At 46.2% G+C, this 16,334-nt stretch overlaps 1 protein-coding gene across 3 annotated transcripts in view; it reads left to right on the forward strand.

Moving 5' to 3' along the window:
- Positions 1 to 6,507: 6,507 nt before the first annotated feature.
- Positions 6,508 to 16,334, forward strand: part of MED13L (mediator complex subunit 13L) — a 164,263-nt gene continuing 154,436 nt past the window's right edge. For 2 of the 3 annotated variants that reach the window (XR_001558545.2, XM_015878154.2), the window contains exon 1: positions 6,508 to 6,681. Coding sequence is in view for 1 of the 3 variants with exons in the window: in XM_015878154.2 (XP_015733640.1) it covers positions 6,610 to 6,681 (72 nt within the window). In the remaining 2 variants the exon portion in view is untranslated. The remainder of the gene's footprint in view (positions 6,682 to 16,334) is intronic. The other variant, XM_015878156.2, reaches the window with a different exon arrangement.

Consider the following 16,334-nt stretch of genomic DNA (forward strand, 5'->3'; position numbering starts at 1 on the left):
GCCCAGAAAACAAGGAGCTGCTAAGAAAATTCCTCTGGTTCATGACAAAAATATATAAGCACTTTCTTTTAACTCCATGTACAGATTTCCTTCTGCCTTCTGAGTAAGTGTGATGTCTTATTCCTGCCAATATAACTACCCTATTAATCCAGATTATTTCTCTTTTCTCTTTGTGAATGACATCTCCTCCTGTTAATCTGAGTTCTCCACAGCAACTGGAAGATTTCTTTAAATATTATCTTATAGATGCAAAAAAATTCCCCAAACTGGCTTTCCAGGTGATTAATCCTCCCTCAAACTGCTCCTTGATAGGTATATTTTCTGTAGTATTCACACAAAGAAGTACATTCCAGGGAACTCCCATGTGCATAACAGTGATATGTCAAAACATTGGCCTATTCCCATGTGCATGCTTTTCAACCCCCCCACCCCCCCCAAACCCTAACGCTGACACAGTTGTGTGGGATGTTTAGTCATGTAGGTAGTCCTGGTAGCATCAACAGATTGAATCAAGTCAAGCTGTACCTGTGTGAAGGAATTTTGCTATTCCTGTAGTGTAGCTACCACAGGGCCTGGCATCACATCAAGAGGAGCCAGCCTTTGGTCTTTTCTTTATCCAGAGAGGGGAAAAGGAACAGAAACCCCATGAAGTCCCAGCTGCTCCTCCTTGCTTCTGTTGATTGCCAAAGGACAATGAGTAAATACTGGGGAGCTGTAATACCATAAAAATCTCAGACAGCGTCAGCTGGGGAGGTTTGGAGTCATGTGGGATGCAGTTGTCTTGCTTCTGTGTGTGATAAAATGATCTGTTACTCATTTTGACTAAAAATATACTTAGTTTCTATAGCTATCACTGTTGTTAGAGGTGGCTGTAAGCAGACTGCCTAGATTTATCCTGCAGTGTTTACTGATAATGATGGAGAACAGAGATGACTAATTCAAAGTCTGCAGTCTAATCACTAATTTCTTAAACTATGGGATTTGTGAACTACTTCTCCACAAACACTTCTTTCCCTGATGTATTTGTTTTCCTTACAGGGAGAAGTAGGCATTCCTACAGAGGCACAATATCTTGTAAAACTAGGTAATTTCTTGTCTTCACAAGGAGTTATTGATGTAGCGAGCTCTGTATATTAATGACATTAAAAAGTTAGTTAACAGGCAATCTATAGATGATGAATGTTTTTTAAATATCCAAAAGAAGTATTTCATATAGATTATATATATATGTATATATATATAATATATGTGTGTGTTATGTTATAACAAAATACTTTTAATTTCTTTATGCCAATTAACTATTTTTCTTCTCTTTTAAGACTTCAGTTTGTAGACACAATGACTTTTGGTTTAAAAACAAAGCAATTAGATGTTCTTATTCATAACCACTTGAACAAAAAATGTAATTATTGGATGAATTGAATAACGCTCAAAAGATGCACGAAGCTCATAAAAAGTAGACAATGAGCCTGCTGGAAACATGTCCAAAATGAGCTGTGTGGCTGCCCTGTATTGCAAAACTATGCAATAACAAACTGCATGAATCATGGACAACAAACTTCTATGATTCTTTGAGTTTCAGTATTCCTCAATGAAATTACTAACTTGAGTAGAGTTTATTTAAGAGAATCTCTTGGCAGGATAGGGTATATTTGCTTGTATTATGTTCATAATTTGGGTCTCATCATTCTCTTCCATCCTATCCTTTTCATTAATGAGTATTATGGGTGTCTAGGGAGGAAAATGTGAGAAGATGTGAAAACAATTGGTTAAATTAAATATGAGACAGTCATTACTTACACTGCAAAAGCTGACTTTATATTGTGGAGGTTAAGATACAAATACAAGTATATACAACATTAAAATAAAATTTAAATTACCCATATGAAAAGTTTGCAACCCTTAGCTTTTTAAGTCCCTTAGATAAGCGAAGTCCTTACAGATTTATCTTTATTACAGTGTAAGACTAAAAAAATAGAATTTGAGCAGAGAAATACAAGATTATCTTTCTCTTATTGATTTTCATTGCCTTGCTTTCTGAAGTAATTTGTATTGATTGTGCCTTTATAGTACCTGGATGTCAGGGAAGAAGCTAATTTCTAAGAAAACTGGAGAAGTACAAGATGTAGAATCACACAGAGTCATGAGCATAGTCACCATTGTTGTATTTCAGTTTGGTCTGGAGCACACTCTCCTATAGAAATGTGTTCCTGCCTCTTGGCAATAATGATCATAAAGAAAACAGCAACTGAGAGGTGAGTTCTTTTACAACTTGGTTTTCTAAGCCTTTGTTTTACCTAGAAGTAAGTTCTATTTGAACTGAAATGTCAAACACTTCTTTTTGACACTGACAACACTTGGCTGACCTCCAGTTCTGCTTCTGGTGTAAGAAGTGCCAACCCCCGACAGCCCGTCAGGAGAACCCTGCCTCAATGCAGCACTCAGGGCAGCTGTGTTCCTCAAGTAAACGTTCTTGTCATAAACCGGAGGTGCTTAAAAACATAGCAAAGTTGACGTGCTTTAAGACAAAATAAAACCAAGCAATTGCTTGACAGATTTTAGCTTTGCTTTGGACTCCTGACACCGTTCTCTTCCCCCATGTTTAGTTTGAAGCAGAAGCAGCACCTGCTGGTGAAACCAAAGTCTGGGAATCTGCTGAGCTGTCTTCCTGGAAGAACTGGTTTGATCATTACTGCAGGCCTGGGTAAGCTGCTTTAGAATGAAATACTCCAGCGTACCATAGTGATTTTGGAAGGTGTCTGTAAGGGCAGGTAACTGGTTCCATTTTTCGAGTGCTTATGAAGTTAGTATGGTGAAAGCCGAGCATGACACAGCTAAGACCTGGGAGCCTGCAAACTTCTTTCTAGTCCAGGGTTTAGTCCTGCAGCTTGTAAATGATTGCACCAGCAGAATGAATTACAAAGTTTCAATATCTTGCTGCTACTGATAAACAGTTACTTGGTTAAAGCAGAAAACCAGTTGCTAGAGTTTATGCTCTTTGATAGGCTTTTAAAAGGCACTAAAAGGAAAGAGGGAATAAAACTTGAATACCCTGAGCTGGGAAACACGTTCCACCACATACCATCCAGGATAATGACGCATGAGCAAGTGTCACTTGTACCTGAATATGCTATTTGCAAGTGGAACAATTTCTGTTTTAAATAACACTATTGTCTGAAGACAGCAAGGGAGCTTTCCTGGCTGGGAGCTGGGAATGATTGGGCCATAAATATTTCTTGTCTGTGACAATTGAACATAATATGAAATCAAGTAACTGGTAAAATAGTAAGAGAGATGTTATCTTTTATTTGGAGGGTAAGCAGAACATGGAGAAATACAAATGCACTCTTCTGCAGTGCCTAACTCTGCACACTGTGGTTAGATTGTTGGCATAAGCAATAATGGGATCCTCATTTTCAAGGTATTTTTATAAGAGTTTTAGACAAATTATTATAAAGGATTTTATTTTATTTCTGAAACATATCACAAACATCATGAAAATGATTATTGTACCCTTGTTATTATTTAACAATGGGATGGATAACTGAAACTGTAACTTTGGTTTTTCAGCCTTTCTTGGTTAATACATGTTGCTTAATGTATTGATGAGTGTCACATTGTGTTCTCTGTTTATGAGAGTTGTTCCCAAAAGTAATAGAGGTAATACGGCCCCAAGTACTCTACTTTCCTGGTTCTGGATTGCAGCATGCAGCAGCAGGCACTTTAATACAGCAGTTTGAGTACTTTGTCAGCTTTGCTGCCTACCAGCTTGGGTCTTTCCCAACACTTTCGTATCACGTTGATTCTCCTAAATGAAACAAAGGAAGGTAAAAATCTCTCCACGAGTCCAGAGTCTGGGTCACCATCTGGTCAGTTTGAAGAAATACACAATTTTCATGTGTAATTGAACATGAATATTGAAATGGTCTTTAGAAACACTGATGCAGTGGCAGTCTGTGGGACAGAGCCCTGCTTGCTGCAGCAGTGACATGAACAGGGTATGATGAATTGCACTTGTCCAGGGCTGGATGGGAACTTTCTTTGGGCTTAAACTCTCTCACACTACATGCGCAATTTAGGTAAATGGCAGTGATGTTTGTGTCAGAGATCTGTTACTGTGAGGTAAATCCAAACAAACTCCATTCCATCATTAGAATAGATGCTAATCTTAATTTATTGCAAAGCAAAGTAAATTGGAAAAAAAAAAAAAAAAAAAAAAAGATGCCCAAGTAAGATTGAAACCATGATAAGGAAAGCTGCAATGAAGCAAAGAGAGCTATTGCCAATGAATCAGATCGCCGTACATGTGCTGCTCCTGTCCCAGGCTAAGAGCGCTGGCCAATTCCAGAGCAGTGATGGTGACCCATGTAGGCCATGAGCTCCCAGGTGCACAGGGAGGCAGCTGTACCCAAAGGACCTGGATGAACCTTGAATAAAGTGAAGAAGTGTGTTGGCATGAAATTAGTTTGTTAGAAAGACAGTTCTTCATATTTATTTTTAATTGGCTTGCAAACATCCTTCCTTCTTCTCCAGACCATTCACTGAGACCTGGACAGGCTTGGAGTGGTGGGCAGTAAGAAGCCAGATGAGGTTTAACAAAAGCAAGCTCAGAGTCTTGCCCCTAGGGAGGAATAATTGCATGCACCGTTACAGGTTGGGGGATGAGCTGCTGGAGAGGAGCTCTGCTGAGAGGGACCTGGGGGTTCTGGTGACGACGATTGACCATGAGCCAGCAGTGTGCCCTCGTGGCCAACAAGGCCAATGGAATTCTGGGGTGTATTAAAAAGAGCGTGTCCAGCAGGTCGAAGGAGGTGATCCTCCCCCTCTACTCTGCCCTGGTGAGGCCTCATCTGGAATATTGTGTCCAGTTCTGGGCTTTACAAAAAAGACAGAGATCTCTTGGAAAGAGTCCGATGGAGGGCTACAAAGATGGTGAAGGGCCTGGAGCATCTCCCATGTGAAGAAAGGCTGAGTGAACTGAGTCTGTTTAGCCTTGAGAAAAGACAACTGAGAGGGGACCTGATCCAGGTCTATAAATATCTGAGGTGTGCGGGGAAAAGTGGCGAGGCCAGACTCTTTTCAGCAGTGTGTGGAGGCAGGAAATGGACAGAAACTGGAGCATAGGAAGTTCTGCATGAATGTGAGCAAGAACTTCCTTACAGTGAGGGTGAGGGAGCACTGGGACAGGCTGCACAGGGGGGTGGTGGAGTCTCCTTCTCTGAAGATATTCAAGGTTCACCTGGACGCTGAGCTGAGTGACCTGCTGTAGGGAACCTGCTTTGGCAGGGGTTGGACTCGATGTTCTCTGGAGGTCCCTTCCAACCCCTACGATGCTGTGATTCCGTGATTTCATAGCCGAGTTCCACACGTCGGGTATCTCCCAGGTCCCTTTACACCAGTCCCACCACATCGGTGTGCGAAGCTCCTCCGGACACTTGGAGGCCCTACGAGCCGGGCCAAGCTCTCGCTGTGAGCGGGACCCTGCGGGGCAGTCCGTGCGTTCCCGCTCTCGGATCCAGTTCGCGGACTTGGCAGGTGCTGCGAGACACCGCCGGCTGGAAGGGGCGGCACAGCGACCGCACAGCGGCCGCCCCGAGGCCGCCCCCCGCCCGCAGCGCGCTCCTCCCGCCCGGAGCCCTCAGGGCGGCGCCCAGCAACTTTCCCCCGCCCGGGGTCGATGGCCCCGCTCCGCTGCCGGCCGCAGCTCCCAGCTCCCGGCACAGCGCCCCCAGCGCAGCGCCCCCAGCGGCGCGGAGGATCTTTGCGGCGGAGGAGGGAGGGGCCGGGGGGAGCCCCAGCGCCGTGCCCCCGCCCTCCGCCGCGAGTCACGTGGGGAGGCGCCGACCAATGGCGAAGCGAGCTGCGGCTGGCGGCCGCCATTGCTGTCAGAGTGGAGAGAGGCAGAGGCGAGTGTGTGAGGAGGAGCGGGTGAGCGGGGCCGCCGTGCGGGCAGCGCCAGGCGGAGGGGGGCGAGGACGGGCACGGACAGCGCTCCCACTCCGGGCCCGGGCCGCCGCCCGCCTCCCGCAGCACCGGGAGACCCGCACGGAGCGTAAACAAGGCGGCGGCGGCGGCAGCAGGAGGAGGAGGAGGAAAACACCATCCACCCACCGCCAGCGGCGGCAGCAGCGAGGGGCGGCCGGGCGGGGCGGGGAGGGACACGGGCTCCGCACAGCGCCCCCCGCCCGCCGTCGCCGCCACTGCCCGCCGCCCTCCCCCGCCCCGCAGGGGCCGCCGCCGGACCGCGGGAGGAGCCCCGAGCCCCGCCGCGGCCGGGGGGGCCGGCGCTGGACGCGGAAGAAGGGCCCCGGGCCCCCCCACCCCTCTCCTCCTCCTCCTCCTCCTCCTCTACCTCCTCCGCGGTGCTGAGGCGGCCTGGAGGCCCGCGGGAGGGCTGCCCGCCGCCGCCGCCGCCTGCTGAGCGGCCCCCGCCGGAGCGGGCCCCCGCCGGAGCGGGCCCCCGCCGGAGCCGCCTGAGCGCCGCCCCCCCGCCCGCCGGCACAGCAGCGCTCCCGGGGCAGCGGGCAGCGCCCGGCAGCGCCCGCAGCCTCCCCCCGCCGCCGGGCCCCGCTCCTCAGACATGCCCCGCGCTGGGGCTCGCCGAGGATCATGACTGCAGCGGCCAACTGGGTGGCGAACGGGGCCAGCCTGGAGGATTGCCACTCCAATCTCTTCTCGCTGGTGAGTGCCCGAGGAGGTGAGGGGTTGGGAAGTGGGGGTTGTGGGGAGGGCGGGCCGGCACGGCGGCTCGCACCGGGCGCTGCGGGTTTGGCGCCGGGTGCGGCTGCCGGGGGCTTTATAGCCCGGGCCGTGGGGCTGCTCCTCCGCTGGCCCCTCCCCCGGCGCGGCGCCCTCGGCCGTGTCTCTCCGTGTCTCTCCGTGTCTCCCCGTGTCTCCGCTCGGTGCCCCCGGGCCGGGGTTGCTCTATTGTCGCTGTGACAGCAGCATTAGGGCGGCAGCGGGCGGGCACGGGGCGCTGCGCGGGTCTCGGGCCGCTGTCAGATCCTGGTACGGCCCCGCCTGGCACAGTGCCTGCCCCGGGACACCATGGGTGCAGAAATAATCATTTATTCCATCCCTGGGGTGAAACAACCGAAGATGTTGTCTGCCGGGTAGCACTGATGCTGTATTTCTCCGTCGTTGGTAATGGACAACTTTGTACTTGGATTGATTGTTTGGTTTAATGGTGCAGGAATTATGTTATTGGCTGTTTCCACGCAGAAGCAGCGTCCCTTGGAAGCCGGTTTACCAGCAGGCTGTGCACCTGCTGCCCACAGCCCCTGTTTCTGGCTGGGCATGGCCGTGCTGGGGGGGCTGGCAGCCAGGTGGGGTTGGGGGCTTGATGTGTGTGTGGGAATGCACGGTGCGGGGTGGGGATGGAGGGGGGGGCGTTGGGCCCTTCCCCTCTGTGAGCGCTGGATGTGGCTGGTGGTGGTGGGGTCTCATTTCCAGCAGAAAGGAGGGGAGTGCTGTTGGTTGTCTTGCAAGAAGGAAGGGAAAGAAGAAAATGGACTGGAAATGTGAATGATGTTTTTGTTGAACGTTTTTCTTTTCATTGCTGTGTGTCATTGTTATGCCTCCGTCTGCTGGCTTCTCTGTTATTTTGTTGCTCTTATTTGTTACTTTGTTCATACCTATGGAGAATGTGGAGCAGGAGCCCTCAGCGCTCAGCTACTGGGAAAGGAGTCCCGGCCTCCTTCTGTGGGAATGAATGCAAGTCTAATTTTGGCTTTTTCATGAACTTGTTCCATCACCTGGCCTTGTGCATGGGCTTTCCCTTGGCGGTGCTCTCTGAGCCGTAACTGCATGTAGGAAGCAGTGCTGTGTGTGCAGAGCTGTGGGAGCTGTTGTGGGGACTTTGAATGTACTGCTCATACATGTGAAGGAAGAATGGTGAGCATGAGGGAGACGGCTGTATGGATGGACAGAGGAACGGAGTGCTCTCTGCTTTGTGTACGGAGCCGTGAGGTCCCCATTTATTCATGGAAAAGTGATTATTTTTGAGGTGTGTAACTTTACATACTTGCAAACTGCAGGTCTGCCTTTGGTTAATAGAAATAATGGTTGGCATGCAATTGGCATCCGTCATGATCTGAAGTTACTACATAGTGACTGCAGCGTGGTCTGTCTGCTTTGTGTTTCACCCTGCTGTGCTGGGGAAATGGGAGCTTTTCAAATAGGGCTGTGATCCCGTCAAAATGCAGGTGGGCTTCATAGTAATTATGATTTTAATTTGTGATCTCTTTGTTTCTCAGGTAATTTTGTGGGAGGCATCCATACCTGTAATGTGGTACTGTGCATCCAGCTGTAATGATTTTATTATTTTCAGGGTCTACTTGCAAACAGAAGAATATCCATTATGTATATACTTGTATGTATGTGTGTGTATGTATGTATACACACATATATGTATATATACATATACATATATATATACAAATGTGCTAACTATTGGTGTGATTTGTTTTCAGGTAAATTGATATTTGTTATGGTTTATGTATCAGTGAAGGATACTGAAGAAGGAAATAGGGACTGGGAGTGCGTGGCCAGCAGAACTGACCTTACAGCCTCAAATTGTCCTACTCATTTAAAAACTTATGAAGTGTTAAAGGTGCAGTAGTTGGGGTTACTAATGGGAGAAAGTTTTGCTCATCACTTACTCTTTCAGTGCAACAGAACAGAAACATGCACAAATGAATCAGCTGTTGATGGGAACTCATTCACTTTGTAGGAGTGAGGTGAATTACTGAGCTGTATGAAACCCATTCTGCCATTAGACACTGAGTATTACAGTTCATTGTAAATCTCCAGCTTCGTTTTGGGCCTGAGTCAAAAAGAAATGTTCTTGCCTGGAGAATTACAGTTCAGAAATAGTACTTCTGTTTGTTCGTGTTGAAGCAATGTTTTTCCCCACAAACATTCCCTTTGTCTAAGGAGGAACAGCAGCTCCTGTGTCGGAGGAGCTGGGCTGTGCTGTACGACTGAGGTTGGCTTTGGGGTGTTTGTCACCCCATCATTTCCAGCTTGTTTGTCTGTCAGCTGTAGATGGACTTTAGAGAGATGGTGGCACTGCTGTTTGTTTGAGTCTTCATGGGGAAATATTCCTGGAAGTATCTTACTGTCATGAAAAATATTTTCTAAAGCTTTCTAGTAACTGTTTACGTTTTGTCAGTGGTGCCCGGAATGTGTAGAGGCTCTTAGTTTAAAATATGCCACCTGAGGGGAAGGCATAGTCTTAAGGTTATAAAATGAGCTCTGATCGTGCACATATCAGAAGTGATGTCCGGCACCAGCAGTGGTGTTCAAGCAGGTGTGAGGGGCTGCTCTCCATGGTGTGCTGTGTTGGCAAAGAAAGCTGAGCCATTGTGGGAAGTGGGTTAATGTGAGTGGTTGGGCAGGCAGCCTGCACATGGAAACCTCAATGTCTGCCCTAAACATAAGCGTTTCTTAGTAAGGCGATACGAGGGTCACAGAACATGCTTCAGATGGCAACGTGTCCATCCTGTGGTGCCCAGCAGGTTGACGGCTGTGCTCATTAAGAGTCTGAAATCACTGTAGGAGTTGTATTTATCCTAACTCTGTTTTTGCAGCAGTAGTCAGAATGTCTGCAGCTGGAAAAGAGTGCCTGTTTGTCAACATTGCTTAGCAAGCGATTGTTAAGGGGCAGTTTATTTAAATACAGAGTGTTGGCTAATAACAACTTAGAAACCACATGTTCTGAAGTAATGCCCTTTGTACTGAAACTTCAGCCCAGCTGGCAGACCGTCTTCCTGTGAATAATCCTATATCATAAAAGTAGTTTTATTGAAATAAATTTGATTTTATTTTTTTCCTGTAAGGGTTGATGGTATGAAGGTGAAGGTGTGCAAGGGAGTGTGTGGCTCTTCTTCTGCCTGCCTGAGCTGCAGTGGTGGGTCAAGAGGCACGAGACAGCTCTGCAAAACTGGGCTGAGGTTGCATAACGCCTGCTGGGCCAGGAGGAAGAATGAAGCCAAGGGTGTCAGGAGCAACTGTGAGTTTGGAGTAGCTTTCGTGTGATGAAAGACTGGATGTTGTAGGAGCCTTCAGCCTGGAAAGGACTTGATTGTGTGCTTGGGAAGTGATAGGTATTTATGTAATGCTTCATAGAATCTGCTGTCAAAGAGGTTGTGAGCAGGTGTTTAAATGCATTCTCACAGGAGCTTGCTGCAGGAGAGGCCTGACTGGCCGGAGTTTGTCTCTGCTCCACATCACCTTCCAGTGCAGATTTATAAACTATAAGGGTCACTGGGGTTCTGTGTTTGGCTCCCAAACTTACACAGAAGTTGTTGTCTTCCATCGGTGAGTCTTGCTGCTGTTTTAGTGAAACTGAAAGGAGCCAAAGGAGTCTGAAATGGCATTTGAAATATCTTCTTTAAGGGTTTTCATGGTGAAGTGAAGATCAGGAGTGAAGAGACTGCTGTAGAGGCAGTCTTGGTACCTTGCATAATTGTCAGTAAAAGACTTCATAGTAAACAATTGATTGCACAGTCAAATCCATAAGCAGTAGTAAATTAACCAGGCCTTGCTTGTGGGATTATCTGAGCAGCAGGCTGTTACTGCAGCATGCAGGTGGTTGTGTCACAGCCCGGTCAGTATATTGCTTCTTTCAGGCTTTAAGTAGGTGTGACTTTACACAGATATATTCAAGGAATGGATTTAACCTGTCAAATTTTCCATCAATATTTGATTCTTTGGTTACCTTTTATCCTGAATTTAATTGGGTAATGGGATGGAAGTAGAAAAGCTCCCTTCAAAACCTGTTTGGAAAGCAGTCAGAGGGCATTCAGGAGTTCCATGGAGTCTATTCAGGTGTGAGTTTAAACAAAATGAATGCAGGTATCTAAAGAGATTAGGACAGAGCTGCATTCAAAGCATGTCACATCCAGCTTGCTCACCTTTGGGAGTGGAATTAATGACTGAGTTAGGTAAGTAACCTTTTCTGAGCGCTGCACAAGGAAACTGAGTGTGTAGGAGTTACATTTCCAGGTTGGGACCAAATATGCCAAAAGCCCAGGCTGGCTGGTGGGAAGTGTCTGAGCGAGGCTCTATGAAATCCTGCTTAGCTTCTGAACGTACTCGTCTCCTGCAGCTGTCAGTCTTCTCAGTGCTGCTGGTGACAGCACAGGCCCTCAGGGAGGGGCCACCGTGAATGTGAACATGAGAAAATACTCAGTATTAGGCTGATGTGTTATAAAACAAACAAGCTGCTGATCAGGAGTTGTAAATTTCACTTATCCTGGCTGAAAAGATGCAATATTTCTAGGATGTTCTACGTAATTGTGCAGTACTGACATCACAACCCTTGTTACCAAAAACATTTTGATCTTAAGTCTTTGTTTTTCCATTCGTTGCTTCTGAGAGCACTTCCTCATGTGAAAGAGTTAAAAGGAAGAACTTGTCCATGCTGTATATGAGCCTTTTTGCTATCATTTTCCTTCTTTGAAATGTAATTGTCTTGAAGAAATCTATAGAAACTGAAATATTTGAATTTTATCGGAGAAACTTTTGTGATCTGTGTCTGCTGACTGTACTAACACAATTGGATTTGGTCACTGGATGAAGAGAATTTGTGGGGTGGGGGGTGTAGGGTGTAGATAGCCCTTCTGTAAGTGCTAGGAGGTATCAGTGTGAGCAGAATGGCATGCTTGAAAGAAGTTAAACACTTAGGCCTGTTTGATAAGCTTTCTGGTTATGGGCTGAGAACTCTCGACCTTGTCTCCCATCTCCCTTGCTCACTGCAGGGAACCCCCCCACCTCATATGTACCTGCTTGGTCAGGACAGCATCCTTCTCCTGAACACTTCCCTGCTCATACCAGGAGTGCTGCTGCAGTTTTCTCTTGTCCTGTGGCTGGGATCATTCTGCTTCTCTGCATTCTTCCACTGCTGCTCCATCTCCTCTGGTTACTGTGATTTTGCTTCCAGAGCCTTTGGTCCTGCTTCTTCTCTGCCTTCGCACTGAGTGCTACCTCCTGCAGAGGCCGGTGCCATCAGATACTAACGAGTAACTTCTTATTGTTTTATTTGTTTTCTCTAGTTGTTCCTTCCTAATGCAGGAATGTTCCCACTTTATGCCTGCACGCTCAGGGGTCTGTAGAACTGCAATAGCAGTTTTCTTAATCTTGTGAGCACGCTGCCTGCAGGCAGCCCAGTAATACGAGTAGGGGGTTGTCTTTGGGGCTGACCAGTGTAGCATTATACTCCTTCAAATCTTTATATTCCTCTGCTGCTCTGTGTCTGTGTCAGTTGTGTGCTTCTTCTGTAGTCACTGCTAATTTGTGGCTTCATTCACTTTCCTGAGCAGAATCGCACTAGTGTGTATGGAAATGTGATTTGAGTGTTTGGTGGCATTCTCTCCTTTGTTTCTTTGAAACAGGAAGTTTTATGGTGCTGCTGCTGCATTATGTGCCTCTAGGCAATATTTACATCAACGAGGTCAAACATATGCAAACACCTTGTTCCAGTGCGAAGGAATGGACTTAATCATCTTACAAAACTGGAGAAAAATGGACAGTCCTCACCAGTTGAGGTTTTTATTTAAAATAAGAGAAGTTCTATGTCACTTTTCACAAGGAACTTTGCTTTCTTTCATCAGCCCCCATGGCAGTGCTGTGTACTGCTCTTAGCTTTCTATGACAAGACAAAAACAATACAGGAAGAAGGAGTTTTTTCCCTCTCTGTGTTCCTTTCTGTGCCATGTGCCCATGGCAAGACTCAGCTCCTATGTGTGCCTGCATCAGAGAACTCCTGTCCCCTCTCACCCCCCGCAGCACTGCACCCCTCCATCTCCTGTATTGTCTCCCCCCACCCCGTGTTCAGACAGTGGTGTGGGTTGAAGCTGGGTGCAATGGCTGTGTGGGAGAAGAGATTGAACGCTCATTCAGTACAACTTTATTTAATTCATCCTTTACTTTGAAGAGAGTTGTGTTGCAGTCGTTGCCATGTTGACTGTTCTTACAGCTCCATGTTTGCTCACAAAATACAGTATTTTGACAAAATAGTGGATTGAAAAGGAAATTTATAGGAAAACTCTTCTGTACTAGTGATCCAGACATTGAATTCTCCTGCTTTTTGGTAATATGTTGCTTTGTGACAGTATAAAACCCTGCTTTTTACCTCATTGGAACCTCTGGTTTGCTAGGAAGCCCTGAGCCTGTTCTGTACAGCTGCAGCCTCTTGCTGCTGGGTTCTTGTATGTCTCATTCTGCATGTCTGCTGTGTTCCACAACTTGTAGCTGATTCTGGGGAAGCCATAAAATCCATTCCAGGAATGTCTTGTAGTAACCATGCCAACACCTTTATACAGCAAACAATTTGTTTGCTGGCAGAGTCGGCTAATTGCTTCTGAGTTTGTCCAATGTTTCTGATTATTAAATTTTGTCTTTAAATAACATTTTGAGTTCTGTGAATTTCCAGAATTCCCTTCTGGGGAGTAGGGGGTAGGGGGTTCTGGGTTCACGTGTGTGCAGGAGTGACAGGAAGAAAACTGGCAAAAGGAACCTGCATGACCAGTTATATAGTAGATTTATTTGCACTTTGTATGTTAAGGAAGAGTTCTTGAGAGAACTCCTTTATACAAATCTATGCTCCTGTTTTTCCTTTTTGAAGGGGTTTTGGCAGCCTGCCTGACTAGTGGGGCTTCGCTTGGTGCCCCTGCTGGTGTTGGTGCCTTGCAGGGCTGTCAGGACACACTGTGGGTCAGGCTGTGGTTGCTCTCTGTGCATGGAGCAATCCCTGAGCTGCTGCTCTTGCAGCCGTACTGCTTGGTGGTGGGGTGTGACAGTGTTCTGAGCTCCCAGTGCAGATTCTTCTTTTTCATTCTCTCTCTCTTTTTTTTTTTTTTACATAAAGGAAAAGAGCTGCATTCCTGAACTCAGTGGGTCAAAGTTTACTCTACTTTGCTTGTTATTTCCTCTCCTCCTCCCCCTTCTCTTTTTTTTTTTTTTTTTTTTTGCCTTTTACTGCTCATGTGTTAGATTACTTTGTTTGGGAAACATCTGATAGTCCATTGTAAGACTGATGTTTGATATTTCCTTCCTTCGGTTAAAAATAAAAAGTTGAAGGAAGAGAGAAGAATCCTTCACTTTCGTATTTGTGTGTAATTTGGCTCTCTTGTGGCTATTGACGTGTGTTTTGCTTTCTTTTCTGAATACACTGGATAACTTCTCTGTAAGAGAGGATTTACTTTTTAATTTGGAAAATGGGCAGTTCCTTAGTGCCAGCAATGCCTTTTTGAAGGGGACTGCAGACCTGAGCATTCAGAGTGAGGGAAAGGATTCTTTGGCAGTCTATTGCACGTGGGTTTGATTTCTTTTCTGTGCTATTAGAAGTGATGAAAAAGCACAGTGGTGGTTTTCATTTTCTCTGCTCTCAGCTATCTAGTCACAAGTTAAAATACAATTGATTCCCTTTGTGAAGGAGCTGGCTGGGGCTTTGTGGAGCTCTGTTGTACCTTTAGCCTGCTCGGTGTAATTGTGGTCATAGCGCGACCTGCAGAACTTAGGGAACATCATATTAGGAAGAAGTTACCACAAGTTCTTGTTGAAGGATGTGAACCACTAAAGGAGAATTTTACAAGCTGGTAGAGGAGCTGGATTATATGTTATTAATTACCTAACCCTAGGGCTTGTTCAGGTTGAAATAGGGTATTCAATTCCTTCCTTCTCTCCTCAGAGGAGACATTTTGCTTGCAGACATTCTGCAGCATACAGTGGCATATCTTTATTTATCCTCCCTGTTCAGTTCTGGTGTATGTAATTGTTCTACTTCTTCCTCTCTATTGCATAAAAACACCCAAAATGGAAGCAAGACCCACCGCATCTGGCTTTTGAGTACTTTAGTCTGCTTTTGTTTTACATGGGTCAGTAAGTTCTCCATGGACACAGGTAGATCTTGTCCAGTAGCATCCAATGAGAGCTATATTCCTATGCATTCAGCACCTGTTTTGTTCTTGGAATTGGCTTTTCGGCTTTCCGCAGTTTTTCTTATGCTGGTGTTGACTCTAGCATGGTAGCTAACAATATCATGGATTTGTAACAGCCCAAGGAGCAGAAGGAACAAGTGTGTGCAGCTGTGTGTCCCCCTGGGCTTCAGTAGCACGTTTACTTGAGAAGATCTTGCTGTCATATCTTTAGTATTTCTGACTTGAGAGCATCTTTTCAGGTAGCAGCTGAATTTCTGCCCTTTGGCCACCAGCTGGGCTTCCACGTTATCGTCTCAGGTCTGTCAGGTGAACTTGGTGTAGCCCTTCCTGCATAGAGGAGCTGGGGAGCCATACTGAGAGCTGGGTGCTGCTGGAGCTTTGTTAACCAAAGCCATTCACTGCACTGAGGACATCTTGATGGAGCCTGAAGGTTGTCTTGCACAAATTCCTTTTGTTCTGTTTTTCTTGTTTGTGTGCCTACACCCTCAATTTATGTCATGTTTACCTGGTTTGATTTCTTACGTGGTGTGCAATTTTAAGCCCAATTGCAGTGGGCTCTTATCCTTCCATCTCAATTTTGTAAGCAGATTCTGTCATTTTGCTGGTCTCCTCCTCCTTCATTTTAGTATCTGTGGAAAATCTTGTGAAACACTTTTCTCTACATTGATTCCAGGTGTCCCCTTTTACAATAGCAAACGTATTTTCCTCTCCTTTTCCCTCTTGGGTGTCTGTTAATACACAGCAGTGCTCTTCTCTCTTGACCTGTAGCTATTTGACTTGTAAAACTCTTCTTAAATGTTTATTAGCAATCAGTATATGCTTTATTAGTCTTCCCTTGTTCACCCATTTTTGCACTGCAGCTCAAGTTCAGGCGATGCTGGGCTGGAGCTGTCTGAGAGATTAGACTCCAGGAAGGTGCTGTTGCTCTTCCTGTGTCAGTGTGTGCCTGTTCATCTTCCTTCTGCTGGCTTCTATTTTAGACTTTTATTTTGGTACTTAACCCAGAAATTGTATGGCTCTTGGGATACATATCAGCAATTTGGGCCTTTGTATCGCATTATTCTTTCTTTTATGCTTGCCACTCAAAACTTCTTTGGTAGCTCCTATATCTGCCAGAACTGCTGAAACCTGAGCATTCTTACTGGGGTCCTTTTATATTTTCCACCTCAAATTCCTTTTGAGACTGCTCTGACTTCTGTTTTCTGCAACAATCCCTTAATCTTCCTAGCTGCCTCTTCTCCCTCATACATGGGATTGTGCTGACAGCTGGGAGACAGAAAAAAACCTCCTTTCTGTCACTAGTGTTTACATCTTAGGCATGATAGCTCACGCTGTTGGTTTGTTGCTCTTAATAATGGTATGTGCGGATGTTTTTAGGAGTTTTTCTGGTCT

This window comes from Coturnix japonica, chromosome 15, assembly GCF_001577835.2.
Source record: "Coturnix japonica isolate 7356 chromosome 15, Coturnix japonica 2.1, whole genome shotgun sequence".
Lineage (NCBI taxonomy): Eukaryota > Metazoa > Chordata > Aves > Galliformes > Phasianidae > Coturnix > Coturnix japonica.